Source organism: Trematomus bernacchii, unplaced genomic scaffold (assembly GCF_902827165.1).
Source record: "Trematomus bernacchii unplaced genomic scaffold, fTreBer1.1, whole genome shotgun sequence".
NCBI classification, from domain to species: Eukaryota; Metazoa; Chordata; class Actinopteri; order Perciformes; family Nototheniidae; genus Trematomus; species Trematomus bernacchii.
Genome location: NW_022987727.1, coordinates 10,026,004 through 10,039,900, shown reverse-complemented (window position 1 = coordinate 10,039,900; position 13,897 = coordinate 10,026,004). Strand labels below are relative to the sequence as shown.

At 39.2% G+C, this 13,897-nt stretch overlaps 1 protein-coding gene across 2 annotated transcripts in view; it reads right to left on the bottom strand.

The window, feature by feature from the left end:
• The window catches only part of LOC117494318 (kelch domain-containing protein 8B-like), a 242,377-nt gene that overhangs the window by 71,770 nt on the left and 156,710 nt on the right, over positions 1 to 13,897 (bottom strand). For both annotated transcript variants that reach the window (XR_004557066.1, XM_034145163.1), the window contains exon 3: positions 6,607 to 6,771. Coding sequence is in view for 1 of the 2 variants with exons in the window: in XM_034145163.1 (XP_034001054.1) it covers positions 6,607 to 6,771 (165 nt within the window). In the remaining variant the exon portion in view is untranslated. The remainder of the gene's footprint in view (positions 1 to 6,606; positions 6,772 to 13,897) is intronic.

Below are 13,897 nucleotides of genomic sequence, written 5' to 3'. Positions count from 1 at the left end.
GCCTGGCTCTGTCGAAATTTAAAATCTATATTTACCAGCATATAAATAAAATAAAAATGATAGCTGACTTAGTGTCACATTTTTAAACTTTCTATACAAAGCTATATCATCCTTGATGTTTGGGAAACTGCCTATTGTCTAGCTTCACTGAAAGGCTGGGATTGTACACAAAGATATGTGCACATTTCAGTGGGCCTCAGGGTTCAGTTGTAGGCCCCCTTTTTTATTGTTTAAGTTAATGAGATAACATTATTTTTCCTCTGTATATCTTTGTGCCAAAGATTTTCACCTACTTCTAAGTCCGTTTTAAGTTTTCTGGAGAGTTGGACTTTAATTTTGTTTAAAAAGTATCACATTGACACTTTTGCACTAATCATTTTATGAGTGGTGTTATAAATTGTCGTTGTATTAATGTGCTGTCTGTGAATGTTTATTTTATTACTTATGTGTCTGCTGTCGGGTCTTAACCAGAACTCTTGAGAATGAGTCACAGTTTTTCAATGGCATTACTAATGGGGAAGAAAGAAAAGACCGAATCTAATTAAATGCAACACACTATAACACAATACAATACCAAACATGCAGCATACAAATCAAAATGGCATCTTCTGCTAGATATACCACGAGAATATCAGGAGTTTTCTTGAAGATATTTCACTTTCGTTTCTGAAAAGGGCAGAGCTAAATATGAATGGGCATTTCTCCCCTCTCACTATCTTCTCCTAAACAGAACCAGGTAGCTATCTCCGTTACAAGTGGTATAAATCTACATTTGATTAGTTGCTGTTGCTTGGATCCTGATGGATTTGTATAACAGCCACCACTATCTCTACAAAAGTGGCCAACAACAGGATCTATCGCTTCTTCCTATAGTTATATATCTGCTGTCTTACTGTATAAAAGACTGACATTGCAGATACAATTACTCCTTAAAGATACTTGCTGCTATATACAGTGACCGTTTCTGATTTATCTGCTGCTTACTGGCACAAGCTCCAGAAGTAAGAAGCGGGGAAGAGAGAGGAAGTGAGGTCATTTATCCATTTTGTAATTCCTTATCTGTCTGTGCAGCTGCTGAAGAGTGGTGATACATTAATCTATTCCACATTACCTCATTCAAGACCATAAATAAAAGGAGTGGTGTATGTGTATTTATATGCACTTCATTTTGTTACACAGAATAATCTGTTATCAGCATTGACTTGTTGACTGCCGCTTTTCAGCTACACTTGTGCGCTGAATATAAAACCATTATAAAACTGGATGAGTACCGTCAATTGCCAGTAAGTCTGCTTCTGCCTGGAAACACATAATTTAAATCAGAGGGGATTTAAGGCAGCCACTGCCACTGCCATACATGCCCAACTAGAACAGCAGCTGAGGAAGCAGCAAGAATTTGCAAGGTATCCTCATCTTCTCAAGTAGCAATAAATGAGTATCACATTATTCTGTAGCACATCACTTTTAACTTTGTATAATAGGATCAAAAGTGATTAAACTCACCATGCAAACATGTATCTCCTTTGCACTTACCAGGGATTGTTCAAATCTTTGCAATATAATTTGCTAGTCGGGATTAATGATTATTTTAAAACGCGATCTGTTTTTTGTTACATTTTTCTTTTCTTTTTTGTGACAAACACATTCATTTGAATATAAGAAGTTATCAGAAAAACCTAACTAGAATCTCCCAAAGACTTGACAGGTCTTAAATCAAAAGTGTCAAAAGTGTCAAAGGTTTAGCTGAAGTGTGCCCAAAGTCAAACTTTAAGAACCAAATATCTGTATGGGACTCTCAAAGAAAAAGCTCAATATATTGATAAATACATTCACAGACCATTTACATGCACGAAAACATAACACACTTTTTCCACTTGTGAGCTACTCTTAAAATGACCAGGTCGAAATGATCTACCTGTTTAAAAAAATGGCAGATATATTTATTTATAAATGAACTGAATAGTGTCCGGAGACATCATCAAGGCATGTAGATTAATCATGTATTGAAACTATTTTTGAGAAATTCAAGCCTGCATAACCAAAAGCATGTCATCGCTGTCAATCGCTGTCAATTAACTAACTATTAACAGCAAACTAAGTTAACGTTCGGTCCCCAGGGCGCATCAGAGCAGCATCCAACTTTTTTTTTTAGTTCAATTGCTGTTGTATAACTAAACAATGTGGACATGTACGAGAGACTAGAAACAGTTCATAGTAAAAAAGGGTTTGATATATTCAAACTTTTTCAACAAAGCAATTTCATTATCTTATCGATATCATTTCTTCGTGTTAAATAATGCTCCATCTGTCTTTGTGGAGATGTGTGTTGTGATGTGTGTTTTACTCTGCGCACCGCCGTGGCGCCCTAGTTGCACTGAACAATAGGCGTGTGTACATCGAGGGGATTTGAGCATGTAAAAAGGCGGCAAGAGTACGGCACCTGAATTAGAAATATAATGTTTCCTAAACAAAAACGATCCGACGCGTCGTCCTGGTGCGCTCCGGAGGCACTCTCTCTCTCGTTGCACACTTTGGGCATCCATGAGAGGGGTTGGTGCCGACTTGTCTATTTTGCCTATTTTTAATAGACTTTAAATTGTGCTTATGGCAACAAAAAAATACACTGGACAATATGACCGGAGAGATTTTAATTGCCGATATCGACCTATTGGGCACCCCTGGTCTAAGTTATAACTTGCATGGAAGTGTTTCATATATTTCAGAATCATTCAGTCTTAACTACCTGCAAATGATCTCTACTTATATGAACTGAATAGACATAACAGATATAGTGGATACATCAGAATCCATTGCTGAAAAAATGTGCCTGGTTGTAATCATGTACGACCAACATTTTAATGTGGCATCTGGTGAAAATTAGGCTTATTCAAACTACTTTATTTGTATTATTTATGTATATCTAAAATAAGACTTTGTGTTCCCAAATTGAATTAAGTCTGTTTTTTCCGTGTTGAGCCACTGCACATATGCAAAGATTTATTCAACCCCTCCGGCGGAGCGTGGGAGAAAAAACCCCACTGATATGGAAAGCTCCTGCCCTCACAATGTTACAGCAACTTTGTGATGAACGTGGATTGTGTTGTTGCTGGTAGCGTGGCGTGAAATGAATTAATCGCTTTGCAAAATGCTTCCGCGATGAAATGAAATGATCATACCCTGCCTTGTGTGATTCCAATTTCTCTCTCAGCGGTGCTGTGAAATGTTGACCAAGTGTCAATGAGCAATAACAGTCCCCCAAAGAGACACAATGAGAACAAATGTGACCTCTAATCACGGATGGAAAATGACTGGAAAACAAAACACAGGATTTGCACTGTGCACAAATCCCCTTTTCTCTTCCACATATCAGCTTTGAACTCCAACACTGTCCTTCTGATTGTACCAACACTCCTCAGCACAGAGAGACACATTTTTGTTTTTCCATCAGTTCCTTTAACAGCTCTAAAACCATCAGGCAGATAGTCACAGTGCTGAAAGGCTTATGTTCAAAAACAGAACACACATCCCTCGGTTCAGAAGGCGTGTGTGCTGCATGAGAGCAACATAGTAAAACAGAGGGATAGAGATCCTGCTGCTACTTTCTTTTGTATCTACTCAATAAGCACTGAGAGTAGCCTATAGTTTGAAACTGGTCCCACATCACCAGAACCTGAGGACTGAAGAATTACATCAGCAATCGATGTCCTTGAGAAAGTTACAGCACTCGTCTCTACTCCTGCGCACTCCTTACCTGAACTCTGCCTCCCTGAAAGAGAGACCTTGGGTGTGTGTGTAAGAATGAGGAGAAAGAAGTAGAGGAATGGAGTAGTGGCTCCCAAGGGTGCTGTAAGAAAACGTGCCAACAGGGCTGCGAGATTTGTTATTTCCATTATCTCCGCCAAGGAGGTTCTCTTTTCAGCTTGGTGTGTCTGTAACTGTTTGTCAGCAGCATTACGGGTAAACTACTTGCCTGATTTGAATGAAACTCGGTGGAAACCTAGGGGCCAAGTTTACAACAAATTGGAGTTACGAAACAGATAAATCCACTATTGTTCTATTTCGTGAAAGGAGTCTGGCCAGTATTGCCTGCACACGTGACATTTTACCTCTGATTTCTCCTGGTAGTTGTGTATTTGGGAAACAAACTACTGTCATTCTCTCCTCTGACTTTATAGGGATACATCTTTTGAGCAAAAGACAAAAGAAACTGTGTATGTGCAAAAGGACCTTGTTTACTTGTGGGATCATACCTTAATAGGAGGCAGATGGCCAAGAAAAGAAGAAGGCTGCGTGTTGCAGATCTTTAGCGAAGAAGGATGTTTCTTTTTTGTTTTATAGCACATGAAAACGTATAAAGAAAGGTGATTCTTTGCCCATGTCATCACTGCAGAACAGACCTTATTGCCACAGCTTGGATCCACTCTGCAGAGTGCTAAATAAAATAGTTAATAGTAAACTTAATATCTTTTCACCAATATTATAAAAGAAATTCCACCACAGTGGCCGGGCCAAAATGGAAGTGGCAAGCCTTGCGAGCGCCACTAACAATCTTGCATATCGCATAACAGTGCTAACAACAGCACTTATTTTTAAAGAGTTTAAAGTGTTAACCTGTGGTGAAACCAGTGGCAATATTTGCGGTAACTGCCATATGAGCACGATGCAAAGGGGCCGCGTTTAGCTAGCAAGTGGGACATGAAGGAAGGGCCATCTGTAACACAAATGTAATTATATGCTGTGCTGTAAGTCAATATTGACACTGGGTTTCACAAACAGCGGTCTACTGGGTAAGAGTTCTGTGTTGGTTTGACACAGAACTCTTACTCTAACCCAATCTCAACCAAATGCAAACTATTAATCCTTAACCAGTTGAGCCCTGAGCCTGTTTTTCAGGTTTCAGGCTCGAAAATGACATGCCCAGAACAAATGACTATATCTTCACTTCTAAAAGGGGTAAATTAATAATCTTTTTTCTCAAAGCAATGATACACCTGTGAGTTGGATGTAGAAAAGTCAGAATCAATATAAATGTTTTTATTTTAAAGTAAATTCAGATTGAACATAGTAAAACAAATTAAATTATAGTTTCCGTCCAAAGAAAAACATTACTTATAGTGAAAACCACCCTTGAATGATGGGATAGTAGACAAAAAGCTTTAGGAATCCAAACTATAACATATAATAAGTACCCTGTATCAAGATTGATGCAAAACAAATGAAATTTGACCTTTTTAGAGAGGTTTAGAAAGAAAAAAAACCACCAACTTTTGATCAGAAAGCAGCAACGGTAAGACGTATTTGCCGTTTTGGCCCCGTAAAGTGAAGTTGTGTGTTGTCTTTGCTGGCTTTTGCTGCCGCGAGTTTTGGTCGCACAGTGATGATACTTATACCATTGGAATATGTGGAATCTCAGCTTTCATATGATATATAGTTTGTGCAGATCCGATGAAATATAAAATATTTCTACCGTGAGTTATGTGTTAAGTGCGTTAGCACTCTTTCGCTTAGTGCTAATTCAGAGGCTCGGCGTTAGACTTGTGTTTTGTTTTGGTAAAAATTGTTCATATCGTCAGGTAGCTGAGTTTCTTCCCGTTAAGTGGGTATGGCACATTCATAGTTTGTTAAATGTTAAGAAGCCCTCAGACGCTGTTTCTTGCAAGATCCCGGGCTTAACAGGTTAAACTACGTCCCATAATTTGCTTCCGTTATAATTGATGCAGTCAAGGCCTAACAATTTGGATTCTCCCTGCAGTGATCAAGATTGCCAATAGTTGATTACTGCCTACTAAGCTAACCCTAACCCGAACACAATGCTCCCAATGGCAACGAGGTAAGCTATTTGGTTTATTTCTGTAGGTAAAAAAGAGAAGCCATGACTTTCCCCACACTAAAATGCATGTTATAAAAGGCACAAACTACTGAATGCATATGGCATTGTTGCAATACAAGTCGCTAAAGGGATTACATGAAAAACTGAATCAGTGTAAAAAGTTGTAACTTACTTAAGTATGTTATTTAGAATAAAATACTTAAATGCTAGAGTAGTAACTATATTATGTTTATATACATGTTTACCATCTTAGTATAGTGTGTTAGCATGCAATATTTGCTCATTAGCATCAGACAAAGTACAACCAAGGCTTATGTTATTCTGAATTGAGAAATTTACATTTTGATCTGATGTTGGTGCTATATAAACAAATAAAGTGTTAACATGTTTATCGCAATCTATTTAACAGTTGTTGAGAAAGAGTTTACCTCGTGTTGTTTCGCCAGACAATAAACTCCAGTTCATGACAGAATAATTAATCCTCTTGGGTAATGAATGTCGTATTTGCACATTTTATGGCAATCCAATAGTTGATCCAATGCAACAACTACCTACATGTGGTTATCTCACACGTTTTATATTTAGCAGAGTATTTATCTGCAAATTTACAAATCAAAATATGATGATTGAGATTGGATTATTTCACATAATGTTGAAGCCAATTAATGGAACCACTTGCGAAACAGAGAGTATTGGTGAATAAAATAATTATATTTTATATATTATAAAATTATGAAATAAAAAGGAGAACAATTAGATTAGAAATTGTTTCCTACCCATCATGTAGATTTTGTTTCCTCTTACGAAGGGCGTGGCTCCGTACCGCGGCGTGGGCATGGAAGTCATGGGCTGCCATTGGTCCTTCTCCGCCTCATAGACCCTCACCAGAGCCTGTGGCGTTGTGTCGGCTCCCATTCCTCCCAACGCGTACACCTTTCCATCTGCACAGACACAAGCCAGAGAGACAAATTAACACCTTTAAGGGGCTTATTATAATAAACTGTCTTGGTGCAACCATGCAGTCAATAGACATTTGCTTTCTCGCAGGTTAATGTGGGGTGAATTAAGGAATAACACCTCTTCAAACACCCAGAGAAAGTCATGCATCGCAGCCTTTCTGGTATAGCTGTCAAGTCTGCTATCTGTCTCATCAGTTCACATCCAAACAACCTGAAATATTTATGCCCAGGCCTGAGAAACCTTCAGATAACCCTTGAATAACTTACCACAAGGACACAGCGAACATCCCCAACTACTGCAGTGTCATTAGAAAAAAGAGAGAAGCAAGAGAAAGGGAGATGAGGAAGTGCTGAGTAAGTAAACACAGTGTTCCAGCTGGGAGGGTTGAAATGACAGTGAGGAGAGAGGAGAAGATACAGGACGTGAGGAGAGGAGGAATCAAGAGGAGAGGAGAGGGAGAGGAGAGGGAGAGGGGAGGGAGAGGGGAAGCTTCTCAGTCATCCAGACAAATGACACATCCCCAAAGCTGTGACTTAAACTGTGAAGAATAAAGCAATAATAAATGTGTCACTCGGATTGCAGCTCAACACAAGTGTTATAGTTAGCAGCTCAGCGCAATTCTGCTGTTGTATATAAAATAAATGACAAAGCTCATCTCATCTCAAAAATCCATGTCGCAATGCATCCATGCAGGCAGGGGCCAGGAAATAATGGAAGGAATTTGCATAAAGTCCTTGGCTTGTGAGACCAAATTCAAATCACCAGGGATCTAGTGCTGATTCCAAAGAGCCACACTTAGCACAATGTAAATGTCTGGTGCTGTAATGAAATATTAATTGAGGTAACTTTTCACTCAACATACATTATTATGCCTCTCCATTTAGCCTCATTTGTATTTTCACCAGTGTGGAAACGATTAGATTACTTTATGCCGACTAAGTTTAAGCAGGCTAGCATGGTGGTCGGAACAACGGCTATCCCCACTGAAATCTAAAGAAGTACACAAAGGATGCAGGGTAAACAGAAGAGACGAATGAGGAGAGCTTGGTCCAGATTTATGGAGAAAATAAAATAGAAACCGTGTCTCCCTCCCTCTCATCATGACCAACATAAGATCACTGGCTTATGGAATGGACGAGCTAATTGTGTTAGCTAGGAGTACGACAGAATAGATGTCAGTGTAAATGCCAAATGGTGGTGGCAACTTTTTCGTATCCTGAATGGTGTGAGGGACTTTCTCTTAATGGCTTTCACCAAACTTGTATTCATCATTTGGACTCGAGGCCTAAAATGTGTGACACTTTAATTTGAACTATAGGAAGTTATTTCAAATTTTAATGACGATCTTATAAATGTCCACTTAATGACGTAGTGGAATATAATGGCTGCCAGAGTGCTGGAGTGACAATTGTAAACGTTTTGCATTCAAGGCCACTGCACTGCACTGTGTGTGTGTGTGTGTGTGTGTGTGTGTGTGTGTGTGTGTGTGTGTGTGTGTGTGTGTGTGTGTGTGTGTGTGTGTGTGTGTGTGTGTGTGTGTGTGTGTGTGTGTGTGTGTGTGCGTGTGTGTGTGTGTGTGTGTGTGTGTGTGAAATGGAAAGTTGAAAGGATAACAGGTAGAAATAAAGTACATTCAACCACAATGAAAAGTGCATGTGTATAGATTTGCATCAATAGGTGTCTATAATAGAGCAAATTATTTCCCATGCATGATGTGTGTTGTGCGTGAACCAATTTAAAAACAGCACAAAGAAAGTACCTGTCCAACCGTCTGTCAGACTTAATTGATTTTACTTGAGCTTTTACACTTCCAACAGCTCCTTTGTCACAGCAGTGTGATAAGAATTTGAATACACAATGACAACCTATTTTCATTGAGATTAAATGTAGAATGCCCAGAAGTCATGTTCAATGATTTAGCATATTCCAAAATGTTTGTTCCATATAACATGAAAAGATATCCAAATATAATCTGGAAAAAAACAGTTTAAAAAATATTGCTTCTCTGCTCAATAAATATTAACAAGGTGAAGAAGGAATATATATTGAACTAAAAGACCCAAGACATTTGGACTTTTACTCACATTATACACAGTTCACAATTGATCACAGAGCCGATACAGCATAATCAAAGCATACCTGAGTCAATATCCACTTGAAAACCTGCTCATGTAATAGAATAAATAGGAAATTATATGATAAATATGCTGCTGTTATTTATTTAGTTAACCCAATAAAGTTGAAGGTGATAAACTGTAGATTCAGAAATCGGACATATATACAAGAAGATTGGTCAAAACATCACCTCTTTGACAACATATTGAAGACCGCAAATGAACCAAATGCAAACAGAAATAAAGTTATGCCTGCTCCCTGTATCTGTCAATAATTATTAAATCATACCGAGAGCTAAGACAGGGACTTTTTGTTTGACTTGTTCTTAAGTCATAAACACAGGAATAGATCAGCAGAATGTTTCCTTTGTACCTGCCCTTCAGGGCTTGTGTATTGTTCTGAGGGGTTAAGCTGTAACTGGTAAAGCGGCTGTTGTGTTTCTAAGGAGAGCGGTGCTGCCTGATTCTGCGCTTTGCACAGTGTGTAATTGTAGCCGAGCGTTGCCCAAAGTTCAAATGACTTGAACTTTGACCTCGATTGCTGCTGTCCTTTTGACTGGCAACCAATCAGGTAATAGCTGTGCTAAACAGCACAAGCTAGCGAGGGTGGTAACCATAGAAACAAAACTTAACTGGCTGTTTTCACCGGAAGGCTCTGCGTCCTACTTTGGGGTGAGCAAAGAGCAAATGACATATCATGAAGGCAGCTTTAGGGTTGGGGTAAGTGTCTGTGTCTGTGTATGCAGATGATAGCTTTGTTTTTGATGTTTTGTATTAAGAACCTGACTTCACTGCAACCACTCATTAAACCAAATCTAAACCAAGAAACACAGTCTGTTTGCCATGATGATAACTATCCACCAATCTGTTCTGTTGTATATCTCCCTGCTGATGTTTGACACTCCCTTTCCTCCCACTCTGTTACCTGTGACCCGCAGCCTCTCACCATCACTGTGAGCGGTGTGTTTTTGTGTTTGCATGAGAGCTTGTTTTTTTTTTGCCCAGCTGTGGACGAAACCATGCGCAATCTTCTCTAATTACAAAAACCATGATCTATTCTCTGCCCGTCACCCCTGGAGACTCCATGGCAACCACAGCGTAACCTACAGCCTGTTATTATAGGGTGGCTGTTTGGCAGGTTGGTCCTTTGTGGACAAACTCTGTCAGCACTTAGAGCCAGACCTCTACCTGGAGCTAAGTGACACAATAATAAGGTTTCTGGACAAAATATGCACCCTGTAATAATCATACAAATAATCAAAAACAACAAGTGCAAATTCAATGACAGAATTTGTTAAGGACAAAGCATTAATGGACCTTATTACACATAAGTTAAGCTGCATATTTTGTACTTCTCTTTTGTAACTTTGATGTACAAATCTTGCCTGCTGCTTTGTTTCCTCTAAAGCACGGCGTCTTTCATCACTCTCTGTGTCATCTCACTGTCACTTTCATCATTTTGTTTTTTCAAATTCGGTTTAATTGACTTCATCCATCCCTTCTCACCCTCTCTTATCCCTTGCAAATCTTTATATCCTTTTATACTTGTATTCTCCTCTCTTTTCATTTCCCTGCTCTTGTATTACATGCTCTGTTAGGGTAACTGTGGAAAAACTAAGATTGTTTTTATGTTAACATATAAATGTTACTTTAATGTTTCCAACGCACAATCATAATTTTATAGGATACATTTTAATGTATTTTTCTTGGAAAATAATTTGCTCCAGAAATGATCCAAAAAGGTGGGGGCAAAAATTAATTAAACCTAACTATTTCATCCTTAAGCCCTTTACTCTGCTTTCTTAAAATGTTCACTATTTGTTTTTCTGCCCCCATAATGCAGTGCTCTCAGACCAGCTTAATGTAAAGACATCAAGAGGGGTGCCCATGTTCCCTGCAGAACTTCATTTTTATTTACTCTGAGTATTTGATAAAAAAAATTAACCCTTTTTAAAGTTGAATAGCTCATTTAGTTTGTCTTAAAAGCTAAATGTTGTTTTAGGGGATTTGCTAACTTTGGGAACATTTGTTTACTGGCCTCTTAAGTTGTATTAAGTTAAAAGGGTGCTTATATAATAATATTTTCAAATCCAGGCTAAGACTGGATTTAGAATATTATTATAAAAAGTATGAAAATAAATACATATACTTATAATCTTTGCTAAACTTTGGATGAAAAGTTATAGCTATTACTGCTGCCTGGATTAGATTCACCAGCAACAATTTTTTTTTTGCTAATACGGCAAGTTTAAAATCCTGAAGCTGGAAAGTCCTTTAGAGACAGTGCAATTCGGAAGGATTCGCACTTTGATTCAAAATGTTTAGAACAGACCAGGGCTGACATCCTGCATCTTTCTCAAAGGTGCAGCATTGGTTTGGAAGTGTGCGATTATGTGCGTGTAAATGGTCTGCATGTATAACACCATTTTCCAGTCTTCAAAATCCCTAAAGCACTAACAGTGTCAGCATTTACCATTCACACACACATGCATACAGAGGCTGCCACAAAAGATGCCACCTGTCCAGGCACACTAACATTCACACAAACTCACACGCCACTGGCCATGCCATGGGGAGCAACTTGGGGTTAGGTATCTTGCCCAAGAACATATCGATATGTTGACTGCAAGCAGGGCCGCCCCTCCCTACACGCAGATCACGCAGACTGCGTGGGGCCTCACCTCGCGGAGGGGGCCTCATCTTACGGAGAGAGCCTCATCCGAAGCGCAAATGCGGTGCACCGTTATGCGCTTATGCGGCACAATTACTGTAAGCGCGCCACAGTTTCGAGGCTCCTGCGTGTGCTCCACTAGCACCGTCCCCCGTCCCCCGTCGACGCTCGCGACACAGAGGGCCTCATCACATAACTTTGCGTGGGGCCAGAAGTTGGCCAGGGGTAGCCCTGACTGCAAGGGCTGGGGATCCCTCTAAGTAATACACAACTTGGACAAAACTTGAATGCAATGTGACTTCCTCAAACTAAACTGTGAAAAATCTGACATGCTACTCATTGGTCCCAAATCCCTCACCAAAAACAATAACAACTTCTCCCTCACCATCGATTACTCGACTCTGTCTCCCTCCCCACACATCCACAACCTTGGAGTCACTGTATACAGCAACCACACCTTTGAAACCCATTTAAACCACATAGCAAAACATAGCATCCACCCATCACTCTCCATCTTTGCTGCCGAAACCCTTATCCATGCCTTCATCTCATCCAGACTGAACTACTGCAACAGCATCCTGTATGGTACATCATCTAAACTCAATAACCTTCAGTACATCCAGAACTCTGCTGACCACATCAACCCTGCCTGCAGAACTTCCATTTGCTCCCTATGTGTCAACAAATACATTTTAAAATCTTTCTCCTAATGCACTAAGCACTCAACAACCAGGCCCCCTCCTACCTCACAGACATTATCCACGACCACACTCCTTCCCGCAGCCTCAGCATAGTCACTAATAATGAGCAACAGAATAGCTGGGTTTCCCACACAGAAGTATTCCATCTCATCTTTGCCATTTGGAAGATCTTTCAATGGGATGGTTTTCACAATCAATACTTGGATTGGCAACACTTGGACTAGGCAATTGTTAGAGTTAGGTTAAAAGCGTAATTGTTTCAGGGGTACATTTCTATAGGTAGTCCTCATTTATAAATTCACTCAAGATGAATCTGCAATTCAAAAACTATACATACATCTGCCTTTATCGCAAATCCAAAGTACTTTTCCTCCCTGGAACCACAAAGCAGGGACAAAGTTCTCCAATGTTCCTGACCTGACAGCTCTTACTCTGCTGTTCTGACAGAGGCAATCTCCCACAGTGACCTTAAAAGGGCACTTCACTCTTCCTAATGAACACTCAATACTGGATCAATAAATCCCTCTGCCTGCTGGTAACTATAGTCACCATGCACTATATGTGTCACTGTATCAATGAGGACTTTAAGCTGCTGGAACAGTTTGGTTCAGCCACCTAAAATACAAGATAAGAGACTGGAGTCCTGAATGAAAAAGCCTGAAGGCTACTGACAACAATAGACGTACTGCACTCATATGTGTACAGGTGAACATCTGAAAAGTTGAACTTCAAATTACTTTGTTTATACTTTTTGTTCAATAATTTAAAGTAGCTTGTTCATAAAACGCATTAAAACTAGTTTCTACTAGATCCCTCAATAATGTTTGTTAAAATTAAGAACAATCTGTATTTTCCTAGGTTAACAGCTTTAATATAACAGGTACGACCTAACCTAGGGTAAACAAAAAGGTATTCATTTCAACTTGTTTAACTACTGTAAGACTTGTTGAAATGTGACATCTCCAAATGAGTCGTGTTGAAATAAACAAAATTAAAATAATTAAAATGTTTTTTCCTTAGGTTTGCTGAGAAGCTACACAACATGTTCCCATGACCTCCTTTATTCAACATAGGAGATGATGGAAACTACATAGAGAGAAGGGGTATGCAACAAAGGTACCAGGTGGGAATTGAACCCCAGACAATTCCCCCTGGCAATTACGTAAATGGTACTCGTTCTAAAGTTACGTATATAAATTAAGAGTTTTCGCAACCTCAAAGGAAGCTCAAAGTAAATGCCTATAGAATGATTGTATACTTAAAGGCACATAAAGTAACTTTCTGGTTAAAAGAAGCTCAAGTTTAGGTTTGATTTTAAAAATAAAAAGGCGCAAAAAGTAACTTTTTTTGTTAAAGGAAGCTCAGGTTTAGGGTTGTTTTTATATAAAGCCCCAGAAAGCAACAACACAGCCACTGTTGTCATAACCTAGTTAGCACTGACAATATTAGAATTGGGATGCACACCAAGTGCCAGTCACACAGTCAAAAACATTTTTGTCTTTCCTTCAGAGTTTTGCTGAAATTACAGTCTAACCACAGCTGTGCCAGGAGTGCAAGACAATAAGGACACTTCATATACACAGAGAAAATATGTTGAGCCCTTCATAGTGTATAGGTAGAG